Raw genomic sequence first — 24,987 nt, 5'->3', positions numbered from 1 at the left:
AACACCCAGACAATGTAAAGTCTCAAATTCCCCTTCAAAACTACTGTTATAAGACTGGTGCATTCCCACATCTGTCACATGATCTCCCAAGATCTGCAGTGTGCGTATAATAGTAGTTTTATGCCCCCGCCTAGAGACACATTGTTGATGGATTAAGAACCACCTTGTGCCATCCCATGATAACACTAAATAATATGTGAATGTAAGCCCAAAATAAATTTTTATAGCAGATTGTGATAGCATGTTGTTTGCTATCAAAGGGTGGACTGTCGAAGCTGAATAATTGAGTGAGACAAGTTGTTTAAAATGTAATCGCAGCGACGCCATCTTGCGAATGGCCGCAAGACTCCATTTTAGAAATGCGATCGCAAGACGCCATTTTGCGAATGGCCGCCTAAGCGCCATTTTAGGTGAACTCACAATATAGTACATGTGGCGATATTTTTATTAGCACTATGCGGTCGCTTCTTTCACCATTTTTCATACGCACAATTATTCCCACAAGGGCGCTATTAAATAATCGCAATTAGCGAATGCATGAGACTTAGTATGAAACCACTGAAAAAGTAGCTCCATGCGCACGCATCTGCCCCAAATTATCTAGCGTCCTTATATCAAACCCCGAATACTCACACACTACATATTCGCACACAAGGTTCCATTAGCATCAAATTGTATGATTCAAGTTGGTTAAGTTAGTTTAAATGCTAAGAAATAAAGGTTTTTAATATCTAAGGTATTATACATGATAAGCAAGGTGTGTTTGGTCTCGTTCTGATGCGTACGCTTTTTACAGCATCCCGGTGTTATCGGTGGAGAGATCGCATCATGCAAACTCAAGTTACGGATCGCAGAACTTACAAGCAACAAAATGTTTAGCTGATGGAATGTTACAGGAGGTGTTACCAGAAAGACTCCGGCTGTTAGAGGCAGGGAAAGTCTATTTGAAACAACCTGTTAAATGTGTCGTTACATACGCTTCTCCTCTGGGAACCAATGAGATCAGCAGGAAGTTCTCCCTTTGTCCTGTTTCAGTCTGGGGGGGAATAAATACATGTGTCCGAACACTGGTTTGCCAGTTCATGCTGAATTTTGGGTGAACTGAGGATATCAAGTCTGAGGTCTATCTCTGGGTCCAGAGGCGCAGCGTATGTATAACTGTACTTGGGTCTGTATTATTTCCTTTTACGCCTAACTTGTGTATGTATAGATTGCGTGTAACTGACTGTACTTTTACCTGAATAATACTTGTGCGTTGGAAACACAGATTCCACTCCTGTCTTTATTTGCCGTTATACTGCGTACGCAATTAGCGTTCTGTTTAGAGGTTATAGGCAGGTTTTTGTCTTAGAGGTTCTAGGCAGGTGAATCTTAGAGGTTTATAGGCAGGAATATATTAAAGGTTAATACTGATGATTCAACAATAAATACAGCCTCTGCAAGTCAGATGTGTGAACACATATAAAACAATGTGATGCGACTAAGTTGCACCAGGAGACTGTGCTGATTATTTTGATATGCAACACTTGTATATCTATGTGCAACTGAGTCTCTGAATCAGCACAGTCTCCTGGTGCGTCTTAGGGGCATATTCAATTAGGTGCGAAAAGTCCCGTACTTTTTGCATGCAGGACTTTTCGCCGACATCGCTGGTTTTCAATGCGAAAAAGTACCAGCTTATCCCCATATTCAATTTGAAATCAGCAAAAATGGGACCCGGCATAACTATAAAATGCGAAAAGTACTGTCAGGTTTGGGGAAATCAGCCTGACACCCCCCAAAAGATGCTCTGACATTGGGGATCACTATAGATACCCCCGAATAGACCTGCTGAAGGTATTATGGGGTACTTAAATTATCTCAATAGCTGCTAAAATGCGTCTTTGCAAAAGTGGTGAGGAATAGCATTTAGCATTTTTTTTTTGCAGAAAATAAGTTGTTCCAGCAAATTTGCGGTACATGAAAATGGGTGCTAGCATATTATAAAGTTGCTAAAGTGAAGTTTTAAAAAACTTAAAAAAAAACACCTTCCGCAAACACCTGCAAGTTTGTCCCCCAACTTTGTACTTTTTCGCCCCTTTTTCAAAGTCATTTTTTGGGGTGTTCCTAAGTATTTTTTACACTTTTTTTTACACAGTTTACCTTTGGGGGGGCCGTCCCAATGGTGCAGGGTGGTTCCCGCAAGTTTGCACTCCTAAACCCCAATTCTGCACTTTTTTTCGACAGCTTTCATATGCGAATCTTTTTCGCCTATTCCAATGCATTGACTTTCTGCACCGGTGAAAAGTCTTTGTAATGGAATACGTCACCGGCGATACTTTTCCACAGAAACTGACTTTTCGCACCTAATTGAATATGCCCCCAGGTCACATCTAATTGCAACTAAGATGCATTTTGGACACAAAAAGATGCCCAAAGCTAGCAGAGTTGCACGGGACGTGCTGGCTCACTCATGCCAGGCATGATGCGGTGCATGAAGTATTGAGGAAAGATGCAGGATGACACATCTGTCATTGTGCAAAACCCATTGAGATATTGAGATTCCTAGCATCACTTCACCTATAGTAAACCACCTTTTCCCTAGACCACTACATTCTCATGGGTTCTTGAATGCCCCTAGATTTTCAATATCCAAGTAGCAGAGACTTATCTTTGAGTATTGCAGAGTGGTTGTGATGATGTAACACCAAAAAAAGCAGATACTGAGGTACCTCACAGGGTACTGGTACGGATGTGCCACACTGGATTCAAATAGGCAGGTACAGGCGCTGGCAGTAGTATAGAGTGATATTCGGAATCAGACTGAGGGCAGGAACAGGTAGCAGTAAAGCAAAGTAAAGTAAACAGGCCATGGTCAAGGACATGCAGCAACCAAGAGTAATGCCCTAAACAGGCTGAGGTCAGGGGAGGTAGGAGGCAAGTCCAGGAGCATGAAGGGCACCGGCTACCTTTACTTGGCAGCCGTCACTGAAGCCAAAAGAATGTAGCAGCAGCTAGGCAATGGTCAAGAGCATTGTCTGCCCTTAGCGTAGCAGTAATATCCATAACCGGGATAAGTTCAGTATATCAACACAGGGAATGCCGGCGCTTAGAATACCGGAGCCGGAATACCGACATTTGTCAGAATCACGGCGCTGGCATACCGACGGCCGGCATCCCGAAGTTAAGTAGTGGGGTTGGGGAGAGGGTTAGGAGTTAAGGTTAGGTACTAGGGGGAGGGTTAGGGTGCACGGTAGGGTAGGTTAGGTTTAGGCACTATGGGGGGAGGTTAAGTTCAGGCTTCGGGGAGGGAGGTTTAGGGTAGTGAGAGGAGGAGGGTTAGGATATGTCAAAACCGGATAATTGCGTAAGAAAACCTGCACGACGCCATCTTGTGAATGGCAGCAAGACTCCATTTTAGAAAAGAAAGCTTACACAAGCGCCATTTTGTCAAAAATACATAGTACACAATCCACAGTGCAAAGTTGCTAAAAGTAGCATGAACAGCTTTTTAACAATCTTCCCCCAACACATTAAAATCACCACAGACTTATATTTGAGCAACAGCAAAGCAGTGGTGTTTTGACCGCATACATACATTTAAAAGCAATGGTCCCATAACGCAAAAAGGATAATTATTACTTGGTTTAAACGCAATGTCAGTATATAAAGAAATGTTTTCTGTAACTATGGCTTAGTAAATGACAATTGAACTGTGTGTGGAACCGTACTGATCGACTCTGTTTCCACAGCGTTCCGGTGACATCAATATGAAGATCAGAACATGCGGCTATGAAATATGAATGTTAGAGAGAATATCTATTTGAAATGTTGTTTTCCATAGCAGCTTAAATTTGCAGGTGGGGGATACAAAAGGAGGTTGGAGACCTTTTGTATCCATTTGGAATTGTCCAATAAATGCCCTGTAACAGATTTCTAACCTTTACCAAAAGACAATAACATGGTGTAGGCCTGTTTACATTTTTGTCCAAAGGACTGGTTATTCCAGTCTAATCAATAGAGCTAGCTAGCTGAGAGTAGAATCTAATTAACAGTAGTCTCAGGTAACCAAAAAGGATACTCCCTTTCTGATGACCTCACAGGTAAAAGGGGGTGGGAACCATAGCATGCACACACTTGGAGAAACAGACTGGGACACACTGGCAGATTTTGGGAAGGAAGAGAGAGGTTCACTCCCTGACAAGACAACGGAAAAATGGGTCTCAGTTCCTCTGGGTTATAGCTGAGTATAAAATGTGCAATATTTAGCCTATTTGGGTGTCTGTAGCTATGTTTGGTGTTAATCTGTTATTAGCTTAGCATGGTGTGTGGTTTGTAGTTTTCTAAGGATATTCATGGGTCTGTGTTGGCATGCAGTGGATGATGTGTTGTCTGGTCTGTGCTTTTCATCTGCACGGTAGGGTACAGTGGTCTGTTGTCAGCATGCAGGAAAGGGATTGATTGTGGAATTGTTGTGATATTTGTGAATGATTGATGCTGGTTGATTGAGATCCTCTGGTGTGTTCTGTGTTAGGGCTTTGCCATGTGTTCTGTGTTTGCCTTCCCATTTGTGAATGATTGATGCTGGTTGATTGAGATGCCATGTGTTCTGTGTTAGGGCCATGCCATGTGCTTGAACGGTATCTCTGCTTGGGAGAGATGAGCTTTGTGTGTGCTGTATACTCATGAATGTGATCATAGGGTGGTGTCAGTGTTGTATCGTGGAGGTTGAATTGATGGCAGCTTTGAATGCCGTGTGGTGTTGTGTGAGTCAGATGGGTATGTTGTCTGCGGTTTGTTGGAGATGGCTTGCCTCCATGTGGGGTGAACAAGGGAAATTGTGATTCTGCCCAGTTGTGGTGTTGTGTAGGTCAGATAGGTATATTGTCTTTGTTGTGGTTGTGGTCATTGATGGATGATTTGTGGAGTTGCAGCTTGGTGCAGGATGGAGTTTGCCTGGGGATCATGAGGCTTGCAAACAAAGGAAAAACATGTGCTTAGGCCCTTCCCCCTCCCCACGGTCTAGTGACTACTGGATGAGGTCTGTAGTAGGATGGTATTGTTGTATATTGGAATCAGCTTGTGTGGTACATGTTGGAATATTAAATGGTGCAGTGTTTGCCTGATGTGTTGGCATATGATATCCAGCGTGCATATTTAATTAACTATGGCATTATGGGAGATTTCAATGAGGTAGCTTCATAATGGAGTTAGTTTGTAGACCATGCGGTTTGGACAATAGGGCAGGAAGCATTCCCAACCCCCCCTCACACACAAACAAACACACACACACTCCATCACCAGCCATCTTGAACATGTGCTCTCAGCAGACATTGATATATCTCTCATTGTATTTTAATGTGTCTCTTTTTCTCTCTCTCTCTCTCTCTCTCAGTCTGATATTGCTCATTGTATTTTGATCTTTAATAACTGTTTCATGTATTTTAACTGTACCTTATGACCTAATGTTTGTACAATTTATTTGCGCTCATTATTAGATCATAGCGTTGTAACATCTGTACTTTTACCTGAATAATAATCTTTAGCGCTTCGGACCGCTATTCAACTGTCTTGGTATTTCATTAATGGTATAATCAATATAGCGACATCTTGTGGTTTTAGAAGGTACAGGCAGGTTTTGTCTTAGAGGTTCTAGGCAGGTGAATCTTAGAGGTTTATAGGCAGGAATGTATTAAAAGGTATTTTCAAATTTAACAGATACCTACCGACATGTGTCGGTATCCTAACCCTGTCGCAATGCTAGCATTAGGATTTTGACCACCAGAATCCTGAGCGCAGGTATTCCGTACCCATCCCGAATAACCAATAGGCACAGATCTAATTAATGCACAAACGGTTGCAAATTACAAAAAACGGTACTCTGATTATATTCTCTCCATAGCCATCTTAGTGCGTTCTGGAACAAACAGGCAGACAAGTATGCACACTTGTTTAAGAACCATTGTGAGCCCACAAAATTTGAGGTTTGAAAACTAACCTTACAGAAAATGCCATTGACTTGGCATAACACCTTTTCAAATAGACCTATAGCAAAGGACTGCTTAATTTAATTTTATTAAAAATAGTTGTTAAAATAGGTGTTGAAAGTCTATGTAATGGAAATCAGTTAAATTATAGTATGACATTAAGCTACAAAATACAGTAGTAGCAGTTTTATTGAACTCAATATATTTTTTTTTGTCCATCTGATTTCTTGAGGACATGGAATTGTTTTTAAGGAGTGATAATTAATGAGCTCCCAGTGTTGCAATTCGATTGTTCCGGGCGCTCATTAATTATCGCCCTCTTTGCCCTGGGTTTAGCCGTGTAAAATGGCTAAACCCATCTAAAGTTATGCTTAGGGCTTGCTAACTGCGGTTAGCGCACCCTAACCAGGGGGTTTCTCACATATCTCTTCTCACACCCTACTGATAGCTATCTCGCCCTGACGGAGCAACAATTGAATTGCTCCATCGGGCGTCTTAGAAAAAGAGCCACCGGCAAAGCAATTAAATTCCCCCCATAAAATCTTCCACAGCTAAGTTAATTTTTCTGACTAACCTAACTTCTAATCAGTTGCTGATAACATTTTTTAGATCTTTAAAGTAGGAGTTACTTTACTAAACTCCATCAAAGCTGTAAATTGCTTGACTTTATCAACACAAAAATTACTATAATTTATGATAGAAGAGATATGAAACTTAAATGTAACAAAAACCCTGAGATCTTGCAAGCTTGCAATGTAAAGGCGACCATACACGATAAGATGTTTTATACGATATGTATGATTTCAATCGATAGTAACGAGCGATCGTACACAGATGTTGTTTTGGTGTACATAAGACGGCGATGCGCGTCCCCGCAGTCGTATAATTGGATCGCCTCTCGTACTGGAAAACCGTACGAAGACGACCTATCTTACCATGATGTGACACACATCGTATCACTTTTGGCAGGTAATATGATCTGATGTCTATACAAATCCCTAGCCACTCCCTACCTCCATTTTATCATGAGAGACGGCATTCCGAGCAGCAGCATCGCACCGAAACAAAGGATGCTAGCACTGCACAGCGTTCAGCAGGTATACAACCAAGCTTCACTAGTCACAGAGCAGAGTATAACATAACTAAAATGATGGCTGCCTTTTATACCCCCTAGATAAGCCCTCCCCTCTTCACATTCCAACAAATTAATTGTAATGGTTATGTGCACAACCGATCGTTCGTTTACGATTTGTAATCGTGAAACGAAGCATCGGATCGTATTATCATATGAACAATCGAACACCTTTTGAACACATTGTATGTAAAATTTCAAGGGAAAATGTAAAGGGAAATCTTATAAGAGATATTGTGTCTTTTTATCGAACCGTGTATGGCCTATTTACTGTAAGGCAACAATCAAGGGAAGATTGCTATTCCACAGTACTATAGCATTTACAACACACATAGCAAATACTTATTTCTTACCAACCCAACGTAATTTGAATTTAAAACAGGGAAAGATAATATAAAGTATTTGCTATACCAATATAATGTTTAATTTAGACATAGACAATATACACAAATATGTGTACATTTTAATTATATTGTACTCTGCCCTGTCAATAAATATCTATATGTGAGCTGGACCTCCTGTGGTCAACCCCAAACTACTGGACAGATAAAAGAGGTAAAATGCTGAGCGCTAATAGATACAATGTGGGTTAGTTGTGAAGAAATTAAATGAAAGAGAAAAGAAGAAACAATGTAGGATAAAATAAATAGATAAATAAAAAAGAAAAGTAAATAAAAAGCAGGAGAAAAAACATTTGGAACAACAATGACTTGTAATGTTTAAGCTCTTTTGGTAAATTTGTGCTCCAGCCAGTTCAGCGTGATGTGAGATAACTTAAAAGCTCACCCTATTCTAACCCTGTGTCTAGCGGGGTCTGAAGTCCTGGTCCTCCCCGAACGATCTTTCAGGCTTGCAGTGTGGTGGCTTCCAGCCACTGTGGACGCGGTGGTTTCAGATAACGTCACCCGCCGTGTCGATAACACTTGGCTGTGCTGTAGTCCTGGCTTGACTCTTGCTTTGGCATTCAACCAACACTTTTCGTAGCTTCTTGCTACTTTGTCAAGGATGTTTAAAAAGTGGCTAGTGTACGTCTGTTTATAAGACTTGTATCTAAAAAACTTTATTTATAGGGGAGATTAAAAGACAGGAAGTACTCCTTGAAAAAGGTGGGAACCTCATGTTCCTTGTTGTTCTTTTGCAAGAATATTGTGTTCCAAAGTAGTTAAAAAAAATGTAATAAATAAATAAATAATAAAAATAAATAACAATGAAAAATAAAAATCATATAAAAAAGGTGTGGAATAAGAAGAATATAGAAAAGAATAAGTGCAGAAATATATACAAAATTTGTATTGCACGATATAAAAGATTTGTATCTGGAGGTTCATAAAAAAGCATTAAGTTAAATATCAATGTTTAATCCATATGGTTGTAAGGTTTTCAGTTGATAAATCCAGCGTGTCTCATTCTTTTTTAATGCTGTGGTTAAGCATCGTCCTCTCCAATCTTTTAACACTTTTTGGATTCCCATAAATTGTAGTCCTTTTGGATTTTTATTATGATGGTCTGCAAAATGCTGTGACACACTATGTGTGTCTAATCCTCTTTTTATGTTGTACAGATGCTCGGCAATTCTTACTTTTAATTTTCTTTTGGTCTGGCCTATGTTTGCATACCACAGGGGCACTCTAAAATAGAAATTACTCTTTCGCTATTACAGGTAATTCTGTCTTTAATTTTATATTCTTTGTTAGTTTGGTTACTTTTGAGAGTTTTCATTGGTTTTGTGGAGGTGCTCTGATTTTTACAGCCTATGCACTGTAAGCAATAATAAAGTCCTTTCATTTCATTCACGGTGGTAGTCTCTGTCCTTGTGTAGCTTTTGTGAGTTCTTGTTTTAAGATAAATAGACAAGAACTTATTACCTACAAAAGAAAAACACAAGATGTTTCAGTACCATTTATTCCCTTCATAACACAATATAATGGAAGCTTCCGAGTCTTTGAAAAGGCATTAGAAAAACATTGGCATGTACTTTTTCTAGATGAACAAATAAAAACAATATTACCACCGAAGCCTAAAATCATCTACAAAAAAGCTAGAAACTTAAAACAAGAACTCACAAAAAGCTACACAAGGACAGAGACTACCATCGAGAGTGAAATGAAAGGACATTATTATTGCTTACAGTGCATAGGTTATAAATATCAGAGCACCTCCACAAAACCAATGAAAACTCTCAAAAATAGCCAAACTAAAGGTACCCATAGACAAAGCGATCTGACATCGTGTACGATTTCCCCTGAACTCTCCCCAGGAGCTCCCCCGCAGTCGTGGGCATGATTTGGTCAAAAAAGCTGCCAATTTGATTAACGATCTCACGATCTATCCTGCATCATGTACGATGTCCAAAGCGTGAGATTGTGCAAGATAAACCGTGAGTTTACAAAACAACACACGAGGATCTTCACGATTGGTGGGAAATTTAAATAATGGGCGGGGATAGCTAGGTGGTATAAAAAGCAGGCACCATTTTAACCCTGAGCACATTCTGCTCTGCTACTAGTGAGGCTAGGTGTATACCTTCTGAACCTGTACATTGCTACTGTGCTCTGATTTGTATTTGGCTTGCCTTTTACAAAGTGTGTTCTACCTGCATTCTATCCTGTTCCTGAATTCTGTGCTGATGCACCCCTATCAGTATAAAGTGTTGGTCGCCCAAGCTGGAGTCAAGGTGATCCAGGAAAGGACCCAACAAAGGAGGAGGAGAGCATGCTGGACCAAGGAGTGGCTGCAGCAAAGGGACACTCGCTCTCACATGTCCCTGCTTATCAAGGAAAACAACCCGGATGACTAACGCAACTACCTGCGCTTGGATGACACCACCTTCCAAGAGTTGCTGCATCTTGTGACCCCCCCATCCGGAGGCAAGACACAAGGTGGTGGAGGGCAATCCCTGCTGAAGAGAGGCTGGTGTTAGCCTGAGGTACCTGGCTACAGGAAGGTCATTTGAAGACCTGAAGTTTGGGACACTCATCTCACCTCAGTCCTTGGGCGTCATCATCCCGGAGACCTGCAAGGCTACTGTTAAAATGCTGCAGTACCAGTATTGCAAGGTAAGAAAAAAAAACACCATACGCATTTGTTTATTGTCAAAGAAAAAAAGTTTTTTATTTTTTTTCTTTGTTTTTATTAAATGTAACTCTTTATAATAACTGTGACAGCCAATAAGGCAGCATTAACAAGACTGTGCTGCATAGCAGTCATTAACATTTGTGTGGCAACAACACTACACAGTAGTCAATTACATTTTTGTTTAGGTTTATTTTTTTTACTTATTATAATAACTGACAGCCACTGTGCCAATAACACTGCACAGTAGTCAATAACAATTTTTTGGGATTTTAATTTAAAATCTTTATTATAACTGAGGCAGCCAATAAGGCTGCATTAACAAGACTGTGCACTGAACTGTAGGCAATAACATCTTTTTTAGTTATTTTGAATATATAAAATAAACATGTATATAAATTGTACAAAACAGCATTAACACCAAATTTTATCAATACCAATAGGTAGGCTGCTGTATGTTGTACGGTGGGTCAGACACCAGATTGAACAGGCCAATACACACATGGCACAAGTACAGATTGTAGCCCCGGCTTCCATCAATCTGTACTTGAGCCATGTGTGTAGTGACCTTGTCCAATTAGTGTCATCACCATCGTATACCATACAGCCAGCACCTATTGGGAGTGATAAAACTTGGTGATAGTACAGGCAACAAAAAAGAAAAAAAAACTAAAAATTACGAGTAACGCAGCAAATCTTCCTCTGACTCCAGCAGAGCATTATAAATGGTCTGGCTTGTGAGTGGGGTGCTGGGTGGGGGAGTAATCTCCAACTGGGCTGGGGGAGGCCTCACATATGCGGTTGGGGCAGGCGAATATAGGAGTGGGTCTGCAATGTAAGTGGAGTCATGTAAATTGCCTTTGAGTGACCTAATTAAAAGCTCATATACGAGCCTGTGGACATTTTTCTTAGTTAGGTCAACCATTTTTCTCATTTGACTGTGAATATGCGCAGTAAAATCATCGATATCATCCGTAGGTTTCTGAAGGATGCGTTCTGCTTGTTGGGAGAAATAAGTCCTTGTGTTCTGTGTACTGCTGCTTTCTCCCCTGTTTTTTTTTTTTTGAGGTGGTGTAGAAGAAGATGATGGCCCTGGTAGAATGAGTGCTGGCACTGGGGTAAAATTGTCAACCTCGCTGTCTTCAAGCAAACTTAGGTCCGGCGTGGAGGACATATCAGGCTCTTGGGTGGGTGTCTATATAGAGAAAAAAACAAAAAAAACAATATTATAGTCATGTTTTAACCCATTTTTTACTATTTTTCCAGTTTCCTAACATCGTGGATGAGTGGAAGAGCATCGCTGAAGAGTTTAAACAAAGTTGGAATTTCCCTAACTACGGAGGAGCCATCGATGGAAAACACATCCACATCAACCCATCTGCCAACACCGGATCATATTACTACAACTACAAAGGCTTCTTCAGCATCGTTCTCATGGCAGTGGTGAATACCAACTATGAATTTCTGTTTGTGGATGTCGGCAAGAATGCCGTGCTTTGGATGGTGGGTCCTTCAAACAGACTGCTTTCTACCAGAGACTCACCAAAAAAACCCTTAATTTGCCGTCACTGGACGAGACAAAGCACGGCCTAAATTACGTTTTCGTCGCAGACTAGGCTTTTGCACTACATGAACATGTGATGAAGCCATTTGCACAGAGGGGCCTGACCAGAGAGAAGAGGATCTACAACTATCGTCTATCCCGGGCACGGCGCATTGTGGAATATGCGTTTGGAATACTCAGCAACAGGTTCCACATTTTCCACACCACCATAAAACTACGTGTGGAGAAGATAGACTGGTTGTTGATAGTATGCTGTGTGCTGCATAACTTTCTGCGAAGGAAATCTACACAACAAGGACCAGCCCCGCTAGACCAGAAGATGCAGGACATCCAGAGGAGATTGTCCAGTTTACATCAGTGTCTGCACCACCAGTTCCTAAATCATTAACAGCATGTGCCAAAGAAGTAAGGGAGGAGTATATGGCCTATTTCAAAGGACCAGGTGCGGTGCCATGGCAGGAGGACTGTCTGTGAGATAAATGACTATAGTAGACAATTGGGATTGAGCTATAAAACAAAAAAGGTTTTGTTTTATGAACTGTGTATCTACTTACCAAAATTTCCTCTGATGGTCCCCTCACTTCTGCTGCTTCTTCTTCCTCTCACTCGGCCATCAGGACGACAGACTGGCGTTGTGGCTCCTGTTCGCTGATGAAGCTTATCAGGTGATAGTACCACAGTGTTGGCTGACACACATCGTCAGTGCCTGCTCCGCAGCTTTTGAATCGTCCACTTTTTTCTTATCCTTTATGTAGATGGTACGCAGGTTCTGGATTTTGTGGCGTACTGTTTTAAGGTCAGCAGCCGCAATGAACTTTTTGGTGTAGTCCAACAACACCCCCAAAGCTGCCAATTTCTGAGACTTGTTGCGGTATTGTCTACTGGATATCCACCATAGACATTCCTGTAACTGTAGGTTCTCGAGGAATCCAGTCACAAACTCGCGTTCACTATCCATAGAAATTGCTAGGAAGAAAAAACAATGAGGACATTTTTTTAAAGCTATAATTGTAAATTGTTTTGTACATTTTTAATGTTGTTTATTTCTACATTTTTCAAGATTTAAAAAAAAAAAAATTCAGGATTTTAATATGTTTTTATTTGTATTTTTTAATATGTTTTTTTTACAGGAATGTAATGAGTTTTTAATAGTATTGTAATATGTTTTTTTCAGGATTTTAATGTATTGTTATTGTATTGTAATGTGTTTTTAATAGTACTGTAATATGTTTTTTTTAACAGGAATGTAATGTGTTGTTAATAGTATTGTAATATTTTTTTTCAGGATTTTAATAAATTTTTATTGTATTGTAATATGTTTTTTGTTCAGGATTTGTATGTATTTTTATTGTATTGTAATGGGTTTTTTTACAGGAATGTAATGTGTTTTTAATAGTATTGTAATATGTTTTTTTCAGGATTTGAATGTATTTTTATTGTATTGTAATATGTTTTATTACAGGAATGTAATGTGTTTTTAATAGTACTGTAAGATGTTTTTTTAAAAGGAATGTAATGTGTTTTTAAAAGTATTGTAATATTTTTTTTTCAGGATTTTAATACATTTTTATGGTATTGTAATATTTTTTTTGTTCAGGATTTGTATGTATTTTTATTGTATTGTAATGGTTTTTTTTTACAGGAATGTAATGTGTTTTTAATAGTATTGTAATATTTTTGTTGTTGTAGCAATGTATTTGTTTCTGTTGTTGACACACATTTGTTTATGGTGGTATATTCAAACATCATAAACAAATGTATCACAAGAACAAAAACAAATTTAACTTATGTATTGATGTTGTTGTAATGTTTTCATTTTTGTTGTTGAAATAAATTTGTTTATGGTATTTTAATATATTTTTTGAGTGTTTTATGATTTTGAAGGTATTTAATAGGTGGCCTGTGACATTGGTGGCCAGTAGTGGGTAGGTGGGTGGCACACATTGGTGGGACGTTAATGCATCACCCAGCCACCGCCCACCTCATTCCGGCAGGCAGTGACTGGGTCATGCATTTATAGGTGGGTGGTACACATTGGTGGGTAGGTGGCTGGCATACATTGGTGGGCAGTGGTAGGTTAGTGCATGACCCAGCGACCGCCCGCCTCATACCGGCGGGCGGTGGCTGGGTCATGCATTTATAGGTGGGTGGTACACATTGGTGGGTAGGTGGGTGGCATACATTGGTGGGCAGTGGGGTTGCATTAATACAGTACCAATACTCACCAAAGTGCTGCAATCCAGACTTCAGTGTGCAGGCTCCCAATCGTGCTTTCTTCTCCTTCTATTCACGATGCTACACAAGATGGTGGATGATCATGTACAGGGCCCTGTCTGTCAAATTCCGCAATGCAAGATGAATCGTGAGATACAACAAAACTATATATAAAACACTACTCATGATAGGCACCTAATCGTGTCCCAGATTAGCAAATCTGCCCTACAGCATGGCAGATTTGAAGATGCGATGTGCGACTAGCGGGGACGCGCATTGTCATCGTGAGAGGACACTCACGATTTGGTCATATTTTACACGATTTGTCATCACGATTCATCGAAATCGTCCAAATCGGGTAAAATATCGCTGTCTGTGGGCATCTTAACAAAGAATATAAAATTAAAGACAGAATTACCTGTAATAGCGAAGGAATAATTTATATTTTAGAGTGCCCCTGTGGCCTGCAATACATAGGCCAGACCAAAAGAAAAGTAAAAATTGCAGAGCATCTGTACAACTTAAAAAGAGGATTAAACACACATAGTGTGTCACAGCATTTCGCAGACCATCATAAGAGAAATCCAAAAGAACTACAATTCATGGGAATCCAAAAAGTGTTAAAAGATTGGAGAGGACGATGCCTAACCACAACATTAAAAAAGAATGAGACACGCTGGATTTATCAACTCAAAACCTTACAACCATATGGATTAAATATCAATATTGAACTTAATGCTTTTTTATGAACCCCCAGATACAAATCTTTTACATCGTGCAATACAAATTTAGCATATATTTCTGCACTTATTCTTTTCTATATTCTTCTTATTCCACACCTTTTTATATGATTTTTATTTTTAATAATTTATTTTAATGATTTATTTATTAAAATTTTTTAACTACTTTGGAACACAATATTCTTGCAAGGAACATGAGGTTCCCACCTTTTTCAAGGAGTGCTTCCTGTCTTTTAATCTCCCTTATAAATAACGTTTTTTAGATACAAGTCTTATAAATAGATGTATACTAGCCACTTTTTAAACATCCTTGACAAAGTAGCAAACAGCTACGAAACGCGTTGGTTGAATGCCAAAGCAAGAGCCAAGCCAGGACTACAGCACAGCCAAGTGTTATCGGCACAGGGGGTGACGTCATCTGAAACCACCGTGTCCGCAGTGGCTGGAAGCCGCCACACTACAAGCCTGAAAGATCGTTCGGGGAGGACCAGGATTTAGGTCTGAAGACCCCGCTAGACACAGGGTAAGAATAGGGTGAGCTTTTAGTTATCTCACATCACGTTGAACTGGCTGCACATCTTTACCGAAAGAGCTTAAACATTACAAGTCATTGTTGTTCCGAATGTTTTTTCTCCTGCTTTTTATTTACTTTTCTTTTTTATTTATCTCTTTATTTTATTTTATCCTACATTATTTCTTCTTTTCTCTTTCATTTAATTTCTCCACAACTAACCCACATTGCATCTATTAGCACTCAGCATTTTACCTATTTTACTTACTATTTTTTCGGCTGAGCAGCTTCTTTAAACATATTCAGTAGCACAGATCACCTATACATCTTATTACTGGACAGATAACCTGACTATTTATTTGTATATTGTACGAGTCTTTGTTGTATTTTGAATTAAAGTATATGTCTGTTTAGACACTACACAATCAGAGACCTTTTTTTTCTATGCTCCTATATATATATATGAACATACATTGGATTGAATGGGACCAAAGGCGGCGTCTTTTTCCTGTATTATCCTCTTACAGTTGGTACAAGGCATTTATATCTAAAGGTGCTGGATTATTACTCTTTTGAGCACGAGTGTAGTGCTGTTCGCACTAGTTTGGTACACGTTTCTTGCATGTGAGCACAAGTACATTTAATTACCAGGTTTACACTATATGTTTTTTCTGTTTGTACTTGTTTCTTTTGGGATGTACATTGTGGAGACACTGTATGAAGATTTTCGGACCCTTTTTTGAATGCTGTTGAATAGACACTTCATCACTAAACATTTGGAAGCATTTTTTCACACTGACGGCACTTTTCTTCACTTCAATTCAAAATATGTATATAGAGTTAGGTGTAGTGTTATATTACTATAGAGCAATAATGCCATCTACTGTCTAACACTCGTATTACATAAGCATTCATTCTCATTGATACAAAAACCTATGCATTGTTCAGACATTTTTTAGACCTGTCTGGGGAATTATAAAAACCTGTGCCAGACCTCTCACCATGAAAATTCACAGAATTATATTTTAGCCTGTGGGTTGCTGTTTGAGGGCCTGATTCTGAGCCATATGTTTCCCAAAGCGAACACTTCTAGTGATTATTATTATAGCCACAAGAAGCAATCGCAGACTGCACATACGCTGCACCATGCATATGCACCATTATAGAGGATATAAGAGTGAATATTTCACTCCATGCAAGGCCGGACCCCTTAGACTATGAAATGGGAGATTCTGGATGCCAAGAGGGTGTCTACCCTGAGGACACATGGGACAGATACCAGAGTGTCACAGGACTGCTGTGGTCTTGTAGCCAGTCGTGGAGGTCTGCTCATGGAGATGGGATGACTTTTTCAAATGGATCTTATGCACCAAGCATGGGGTGGATGCATGTTGATACTAATGATGACAGTTGTGGCTGCAGCAGTGAAAACAGTGGTCAGAGCGATGCATATACATAGTGTTCCCACTAGGCTGTATTAGAGGTGCGCCACGCCCAGCCCGATTTCAAAGGGCAGAATGCGCCCTTAAGACGGTGCCCCACTAAAACATCCTGATGAGAGCCACGCTTGGGGGGAAATTGCAGTGCAGCGCTCACCACAGGTTAATAGATGCCATGAGCATGGTATCTATTCACAGTAAGAGCTTGGGGGCAGCCCAGCATGTCTATAGGCTCTATTTACTAAGCAATGTTAGGAGACAGAGTGAAAAGTGATAAGGTGCCAGCCAATCAGCTCCCAACTGTCATTTTTCAAACACAGCCTGTGAGATGGCAGTTAGAAGCTGATTGGCTGGCACCTTATCACTTTTCACTCTGTCTCCTAACATTGCTTAGTAAATAGACCCCTATAAGTGTTGGTGCATGGCACGCCCTTAAGAGTAATGAAAAGAGGGTGTGTCTTTTTGTGGCCACACTCCCTTTTTGACCGCACGTGAGAGTGCTCTTTCTACAGTGAACTATAACACAGGAATCCACATGGAAACTCACATTGGCCTAAGCTAGAAAATCTGCCAGCCGGGGATGTCATCATATGCTGACACTTTGCATTTGACTCAGAAGCAAGCCCTGAATGTGGGATCTCCATGCATCGAATCCAGTGAACCATTTATTTAATTGGAGCTATGTAAACAACATTTTTACATTATTAAGTTATTTTCTTATCCATATTTTTGTGTCATCCGGTTTTTGTATTAATATTTCAAGACTGTAATCAGTGGATCAAAGACATTCTAACAGCTGTCAAACAAGAATCTCCTGACACAAATCTTAGGTTTCAATCAATGGAACAGTCAGCCAGTCATATTAGGTTGGTACCTGTTGCCAGATACATGATGTGGAAGATCATTTCCTTTCCTTGAACAACATCAACCACAACATGCGTGAAACGACTATTCTCTTCCATGAAGTAAGGCACTGTGCGAATTGGCTGTACTATTTCATGCATCAGGATGAATTTCTGTGCATCTTGAAGATTTCTTTCTGTGAGATTGATGTATAGGCCCTGATCAACAGTCCGACACTAAATTGATGAGAAAAAATATATATTTATTAAAAGGGTTACCATATATACAATAATTGTTGTATATTGTATATTGCATTCCAGGGCAATGATCAAGTTTGACACAAGTAATATACACCACTTATCTCCAGCCTGTGAGGTAATACTTGACATATTGCATAACTTCCAACAATTACAGTCCCAGAATCATGACAAAGGACATGGCTGCGGAATACTGGGGGAGCGGCTGTGAGATAGTGGGTGTGACCTCCCAGTGAGCATGGCCAAGGGGTGTGCTAGGTAGTTCTGAAGTCCTCCCCTGCCAAGGAAATATCAGTTTATTGCCACATACAGTAAAGTCACCTGTTTCTGGGATGAACGTGTCCTGATATAAGTACAGTATGCATTATAAAAAAAAAAAAACATGATCAAATATATCACATTAAATACATTACCATATCATACCTCCCAATTGTCCCAATTTCTGGACAGTCACAAATTGTGGGATGCAAAGGAGTACATCAGGCCTAGCCAACGTTTGGCTCTCCAGCTGTGCTGAAACTACAAGTCCCAGCAAACCCTCCTACCGATCAGTTGGTAAAGCATGCTTGGACTTATAGTTTCACAATGGCTGGAGGACCACAGTTTGGTTAGGCCTGGAGTAGACTTTCATCAAAAAGTGTCCATTTCTAGCCAGATCAGGTTGGGGTTTGGGCAGATCTGTGGGATGACATTCAAAAAACAACTGTAATACTTAATTGGGAATATGCAATTGGTTTGAAAAAAGAAAATCATACCATGACATTATTCAGGTTCCACATTAGTCACTTATAAATTTTGCAAATGTAACGCTCACTTTCAGATATCTAACAATATTATCAGTTTCTGTATGAAGTATTGTCTCTGAAAAAGAAGGCCGTTAACAGCAATGATATTTTATGTAATTGGAGCTATTAAACCTTTTTTATGTCTGCATTGATCAAAATTCAATTCCTATTTGATGTTACTGTAAATGTCTTCCAAGCAAATATTCTAAACTGAAATCCATATGTACCAAAAATGTGCAGTTTGGAGCTCATTCAGACTCAGACGCTAAGCTGCGCTCTCACGCAGCTAAAAGGTGCTGGGTATGCAAATGCCGCGTTCGCACTGTTCGGTGAAAGGACGCCCTCTATGCCTTAGAGAGCGACGGCAATGAGCACACGGCGGAGTATAAAAACGCCCACCTTTCTTTCATAGCACACGTCATCTCCAGGAAGTGTGTGATTAATCGATGACATCAACAGCCATCGGAGCTGTGCGCAGCGCATGAGGTAGACCCTACCCCACCGAAATCACTGCAGACTAAAATACAACCAAGTGACGTGTATAATGACGCATCTTTGCTAATTCGTTTTGATGACCAGACACACCTGGGTTATGATACTGACACCTGTCAGTAAGTATCCTAACCATCCCCCTCGCCCTACCCTTAACTCTCCCTCTCCGCTGCCTACACCTAACCTCCCCCCTGCCTGCACCCTAAACCTAACACTATCCCTCTCCCTAGTGCCTAACCTTAACCCCCAGAACCTACCGTCGGGATGTCGGCGCCGGGATTCTGACAGGCCCTTGCACCCATTATGTTGTATATATTAAACAGGACATGCACAGTTTAACAAACCAATCTCTTCCCCGACAGACTGCCATTTGTGGCTGAAGTGATTTGTTTGTTTGGGCCCCCACAAAACAAGCTACCAAAAGGTAGCTGACATTCCTGGCAATGATCTCTATGTAAAACTGGTTCTACAGAGGGAAGATGTTGTTGCCATTAGCAGCCTCACCATCATCAGTGTGTACATCATCTTCACACAATATTAATTTGTCCCCACTGGAATTCACCATAACAGGTGCCTGTGGACTTCAACTTAATTGTCGGTAAAGGTCTTCCTCTTAGAATTAGTCATTCATTTTGATGAACATCATCTTTTCCGCATTTTGAAGAAGTAGCCTCCTACGCCGATCGCTGACAAGATTCCTGGCTGTGCTGAAAACGCTTTCAGAGAAAACACTAGAGGGTTGGCAGCTTAAGTAAAGCAAATTGCCTTCTTTTCCTGCCAGTAGTCAAACGGACTGTCTGACATGCTGTAGTGGGTAAGTTCCAGATGACCAATGGGAGACTGTTGCAAACAAGTAAGCTTTTGTTCCAGGCTTGATAAGTCAGAGCCAGTGTAATGGCTTTTTACATAAGGCAAACACAGTTCAGGAACAAGAATTCAGCTTACATGAGACAGAACTTCAAATGAGCAGAGTAATCACAGCACAGTCAGGGTTCAGATTGTCCAGCATAGAGAAAGCTGCTAAAGGTGCAACCTCTCCCTCACATTCCCCCTAACTAACTCAACTTACCAGGTTTTTATACCTTAGTTGATCTTAATTGAGGTAAGGCTGTGGTCCCTCCCTGGCTACAGGAGGTTAACCCTTTCATCAGAATGTGGGAATGACCCACTCTGTCACATACCTCCCCGGTTAAAGGGCGAACCTAAATCGTCCGCAGTGGAAGCCCGAATCTCCAGCCCAGTTTGGGACAAAAAATAAAATATTCATATGTAGATGTCCTGGTATGTGCTGGACTTCAAAAGAAAAAGGCTGGAGAGCCAGGTACCACCTTGTCAGTCTTGCATTAGAATCTTTCATGTACTGCAACCATTTTAACGATGCATGATCAGTAACCATATTAAACCTGGCCCCACAAAGATAATATCTGAATGACTGAAGAGCCCATTTTATAGCTAGGCATTCTTTTTCTATTACAGAATACCTAGGGGTAAATTTACTAAGATGGGAGTTCTATTAAGAAGTGATGTTGCCTATAGCAACCAATCAGATTCCAAGTATTATCTTCTAGAAGGTGCTTGATAAATGAGAAGTTGAATCTGATTGGCTGCTATGGGCAACATCAATTCTTAAATAGAACTCCCATCTTAATAAATTTACTTCCTAGTCCAGTGGTTCCCAAACCGTGTGCCGTGGCACCCTGGGGTGCCTCAGGACACTTGCAGGGGTGCCTCAGGTTGGTGGTCCAGCATCAAATCAAATTATTTATGGTCAATGAAATGTATACATGTGGACAAACAGAAGGGGAAACCTGTCCATCACCACATAACTGAACCTAAGGATGCCAGGTAAGCACAATTTACTTCACTTTACTACTTAACTAAAAAAAATTCTGAACCTCTCAATAACAAACGTTTTGCTTAGGGGTGCCTTGAAAACAATGCTGATAATCTAGGGCGCAATGATTCAAAATAGTTTGGGAACATCTGCCCTAGTCTCTCGTTGAAACAACTTTCTACTAAGATATAGAATAATTCCTGACACAAAACTGGCCCCAAACCCACATCTGAGGTGTCGGTTTGTATGACAAAAGGCTTGGTAAAATCTGGGGCCTTTACTCAAAAGATATTTAATTTTGGTGAACGCAGACTGACAGTCCCTAGACCACTCAAGTTTATTTGGAGCAGAATTTTTCAAACAATCTGTTAAGGTAGCCGCTATGGTAGAAAATGGAGGCAAAAACCTCCTGTAATAGCCTGTCAAAGCCAAAAAGGACCTTAACTCTTTCTTGGTAGTCCGTACTGGGGCATCGGCTAGTGCCTGTACCCTTCTCACAAGGGGCTTCAGACACCCACTGTCCACCACATACCCTAGGTACTTAGTTTCACTTTTACCTAGAACACATTTCTTAAAATTTGCAGTACCAGTTAAACCTGCCTCTCTAAAAGACTGAAGAACAGCCCTAAGCCTAACATGGGCCTTCCAATGCTGACTACTGTATATATGACAATATCGTCTAAGTATGCTGCAGTATAATTCTGATGAGGACGAAGCACCCAGTCCATTAACCTATGAAAAGAGGCCGGGGCACCATGCAAGCTAAATTGTTTTCCACTGAAAGAGGCCCAACGAAGTACAAAAAGCAGTTTTCTTCCTAGCTTCCTCTGTCAGCTCAATTTGCCAATATCCCTTCGTAAGATCAAGAGTAGAAATACATCTTGCCAAAACTAACCTATCAAGCAGGTCGTCGACTCTTGGCATTGGGTAGGCATCAAACTTTGCAGAAGTCTATGCAGAATCTTGTAGAACCATTTGGTTTCGGGACTAAGACAATGGGGCTACACCAGTCACTAGAAGACTCCTCAATTACCCCTAACTTCAACATTTCTTGTACTACCTTGATTACCTGTGCTTGTATTTCCCTTGGAAGCCTATAGTTCTTTGTCGAACTACTACCCCAGGTAGGGTTACAATGTCATGTAAGACTAAACTGGTCCTCCCAGGTTTATCAGAAAAAACATCTGAGTATTCTCTAACAAGGTTCCCCAAGGGAGGCTTCAGCTTGTCTGCATCCAAAGTTTCATGGGGTGGAGAGACCCCATTGGACTGGGAAATCTGTGGACCCCAGGCATGATTCACCATCGCACGCAACTGCAATTACGCATTCAATCGGCCGATTGTTGCGTACTGCGCATGCGTATGCATTTCAGTGCGAAAACTAACCATTGCGATCGGGACTGTGATCGCAGTTAATAGGCAGACCAATTGCAGAGTGATTGACAGGAAGTGCCATTTGTGATAGGTGGTGGGGGGTTGCCGAACGAATGCAGGCGTGTCAGTGTGTTTCAACATTGATGCAGGGGCATGCATAAATTATCCACTGCGATGGCCTATGCAGCCTGAGGTCTGATAGCATGCATGGTTGTTAGCAATTTCTGAATAAGGTCAGAGCGCGAGGCTGCGATAGTACTCGATTGTACGGATGGGTTCGCAGTCTTGCTAAACATCATGAATGTGTGGTAAGTAAAGTGGGCATCCTTATGTTATGCTGCGAGGGCATTGCAATGGATTAGCATACTATCGCAGTTGAACTGCCTGCGTAATCGCTATTGCATTCGCAGTTGCGTACGGTAGTGAATCAGGCCTCAAGGTCACTATGGCCATTACAAGGGTATACATAAAACACATCTTGATCCTTCCATGCATTCAACAGGTTAACATGGTAGATCTGCCTACCTTGATGGGAGTCATAATTTACTTTGCCAACCTTTCAAATTACTTCAAATGGTCCTTGCCACTTCGCTAGTATTTGCCTACCTGAGTAGGTAACAATAAAAGGACTTTGGCCCTCATTCAGAGCCGTACGCTCTGAGCAGAGCGCACGCTCTGAATGAGGGCCGGCCTCCATGAAAATGGAGCGTCCTCCTGGACGCTCGTATAGCTGTGGGTCACCACCCACAGGCTATACGAGCGTGCATTTTGATGGGGGCGATGGTCGTGACCATCGCGACCATCGAAACTGCGAGCCGGAGCCTGCGGTTGAGGTTTTCAACCGCAAGCTCCGGAGTGATTTTGGCTCTATCAGAGCCAAAATCACTCCCACTGACATCACTAGTGATGTCAGTGGGCCGGCTTCTGACGGGAGGTGTTCCCGTGGGAACGCCCCCGTCAGGGTGGCACGCCCCCGGCACGCCTACCAAAGGGGGCGTGCTGTCAATCAACATCGACAGCACGCCCCCTTTGATCAGACACAACGAGCGAAGGACTTTCCTTCGCTCGTCGCGTCTGGCGCATGCGCACGACGGAGCTCCCTCCGTCGTGCGCATGCTCAGTCCAGAACATCCACCCACTTGCGAGCGGACAGCCGCTCGCGAGTGGGTCTGAATCAGGCCCTTTATCCCCAGGTGAAAAGAGTTCGGACATTACGGTTATAGAGAAGTTTTTGAGCCTTCTGTGCATTTGCCAAAATTTCCCGGGCCATTTGACCTAGTATGTCTATACGATTATGCATCTGGACCACATATTGAAGGATGCTTTCACCCTCTATTGGTTGTTCTTCCCATGCTACCCGCAGGAAGTCGAGAACACCCCGCGGCTTCCTCCCTTAAAGAAGCTCAAAAAGGGTAAAGCCAGTAGAAGCCTGGGGCAATTCCCTGATTGCAAATAACAAATAGGTAGAAGCTCATCCCACCTTTTTTTTGTCTCTATAAACTTCTTTAATATAGACTTTAGTGTACGGTTGAATCTTTTGACTAAGCCATCCATTTGGGGATAATATACTGAGGTTCTGACAAATTAAAATTTTTAACAATGTTAACTGGATGAATTTGAACACAAAGTCAGGACTTGGTCAGTAAGAATTTATTTAGGTAATAGTGGCATAGTCAACCACAACTAAAATTAATTTATAGCCTTTAGACGGTGGTTCAATCGGAACCACTAAATCAACCCCTATTTTTTCAAAGGGCATCCCTAAAATTGGAAGAGGGATCAGCGGGGCAGGAGACAGTCGGTTTACCAGGGCCGTAACTAGGGTGGTGCAGCCGGTGCCGCCGCACAGAGCGGAACAGCCCTGAGGGCGGAACCGGCCTTCCACCACAATGGCCTTCCACCGAATTTAGCATGAAAGCCAGCGCAGGCTCAGTGTTTAACACTGGCCGTGCTGGCTAAAGGAAAGTGGGGAACGCCGCACTGCTGCTGTGCTGAGCGCTGTCATTCATTTCACACACACACTGCCACCAATAGGCTGTGGGGAGGATGGCTCTACTCCCGGCTGAGACTCCGCCCCTTCTCTCCGCAGAGCCCCGCCCCTTTATCTCCTCTACCCACTGTATGTGCTTTGGAAGCAGCTATATCCCCAATATACCTTCCCTATGTGCTTCTCCTCCTGTCTAGTCTCCACCCCGACTTCTCCTCTCCCCTGCCTGTGTTCTGTCTTTCTCTCCTCCCCTGGAGCTCCATAGTCTGCAGAGAGAGCAAACAGCCAACTTCCTGCTCAGGTAAGTATATGGGGAGGTGTGGGGGGCATATGAATGCAGTCTGGGGGTGGGTGTATTAATGCTATCTAGGGGCAATAATAATATTAATGGGATAAGTGTATAATAATATGGGGGGTATATTACAGCTATCTGGGTAGTGGGTGGCAGCGTAGTAATATTGTAGGGGGTATATTGCTGGTATATGGGTAGTGGGTGGGGTGTAGAAATATTATAGGGTGTATATTACAGGTATCTGGGTAGTAGGTGTAGTATAATATTAGAGGGGTGTCGAAGCTGGATTATTGGCTGAGACAAGATCAGTTTAAAATTGAATCGCAGCGACACCTTCTTGCGACTGGCCGCAAGACGCCATCTTGGAAATGAGATCGCAAGACGCCATTTTGCGAATGGCCGTCCAAGTGCCATTTTAGATAAATTCACATTTAAGTACATATGGCGATATTACTATTAGCACCATGAGATTGCATCTTTCACCA

General features: G+C 41.4%; 1 protein-coding gene across 5 annotated transcripts in view; it reads right to left on the bottom strand.

The window, feature by feature from the left end:
• Nucleotides 1-24,987, bottom strand: part of SEMA5A (semaphorin 5A) — a 503,265-nt gene that overhangs the window by 158,509 nt on the left and 319,769 nt on the right. For all 5 annotated transcript variants that reach the window (XM_088442351.1, XM_088442352.1, XM_088442355.1 and 2 more), the window contains one exon: nt 17,513-17,717. In XM_088442351.1, coding sequence (XP_088298477.1) covers nt 17,513-17,717 — 205 coding nt within the window. The remainder of the gene's footprint in view (nt 1-17,512; nt 17,718-24,987) is intronic.

Source organism: Taudactylus pleione, unplaced genomic scaffold, assembly GCF_031769625.1.
Source record: "Taudactylus pleione unplaced genomic scaffold, aTauple2 ptg000309l, whole genome shotgun sequence".
NCBI classification, from domain to species: Eukaryota; Metazoa; Chordata; class Amphibia; order Anura; family Myobatrachidae; genus Taudactylus; species Taudactylus pleione.
The sequence above is the reverse complement of the archived record's forward strand: the minus strand, read 5'-3'. Positions and strand labels throughout refer to the sequence as shown.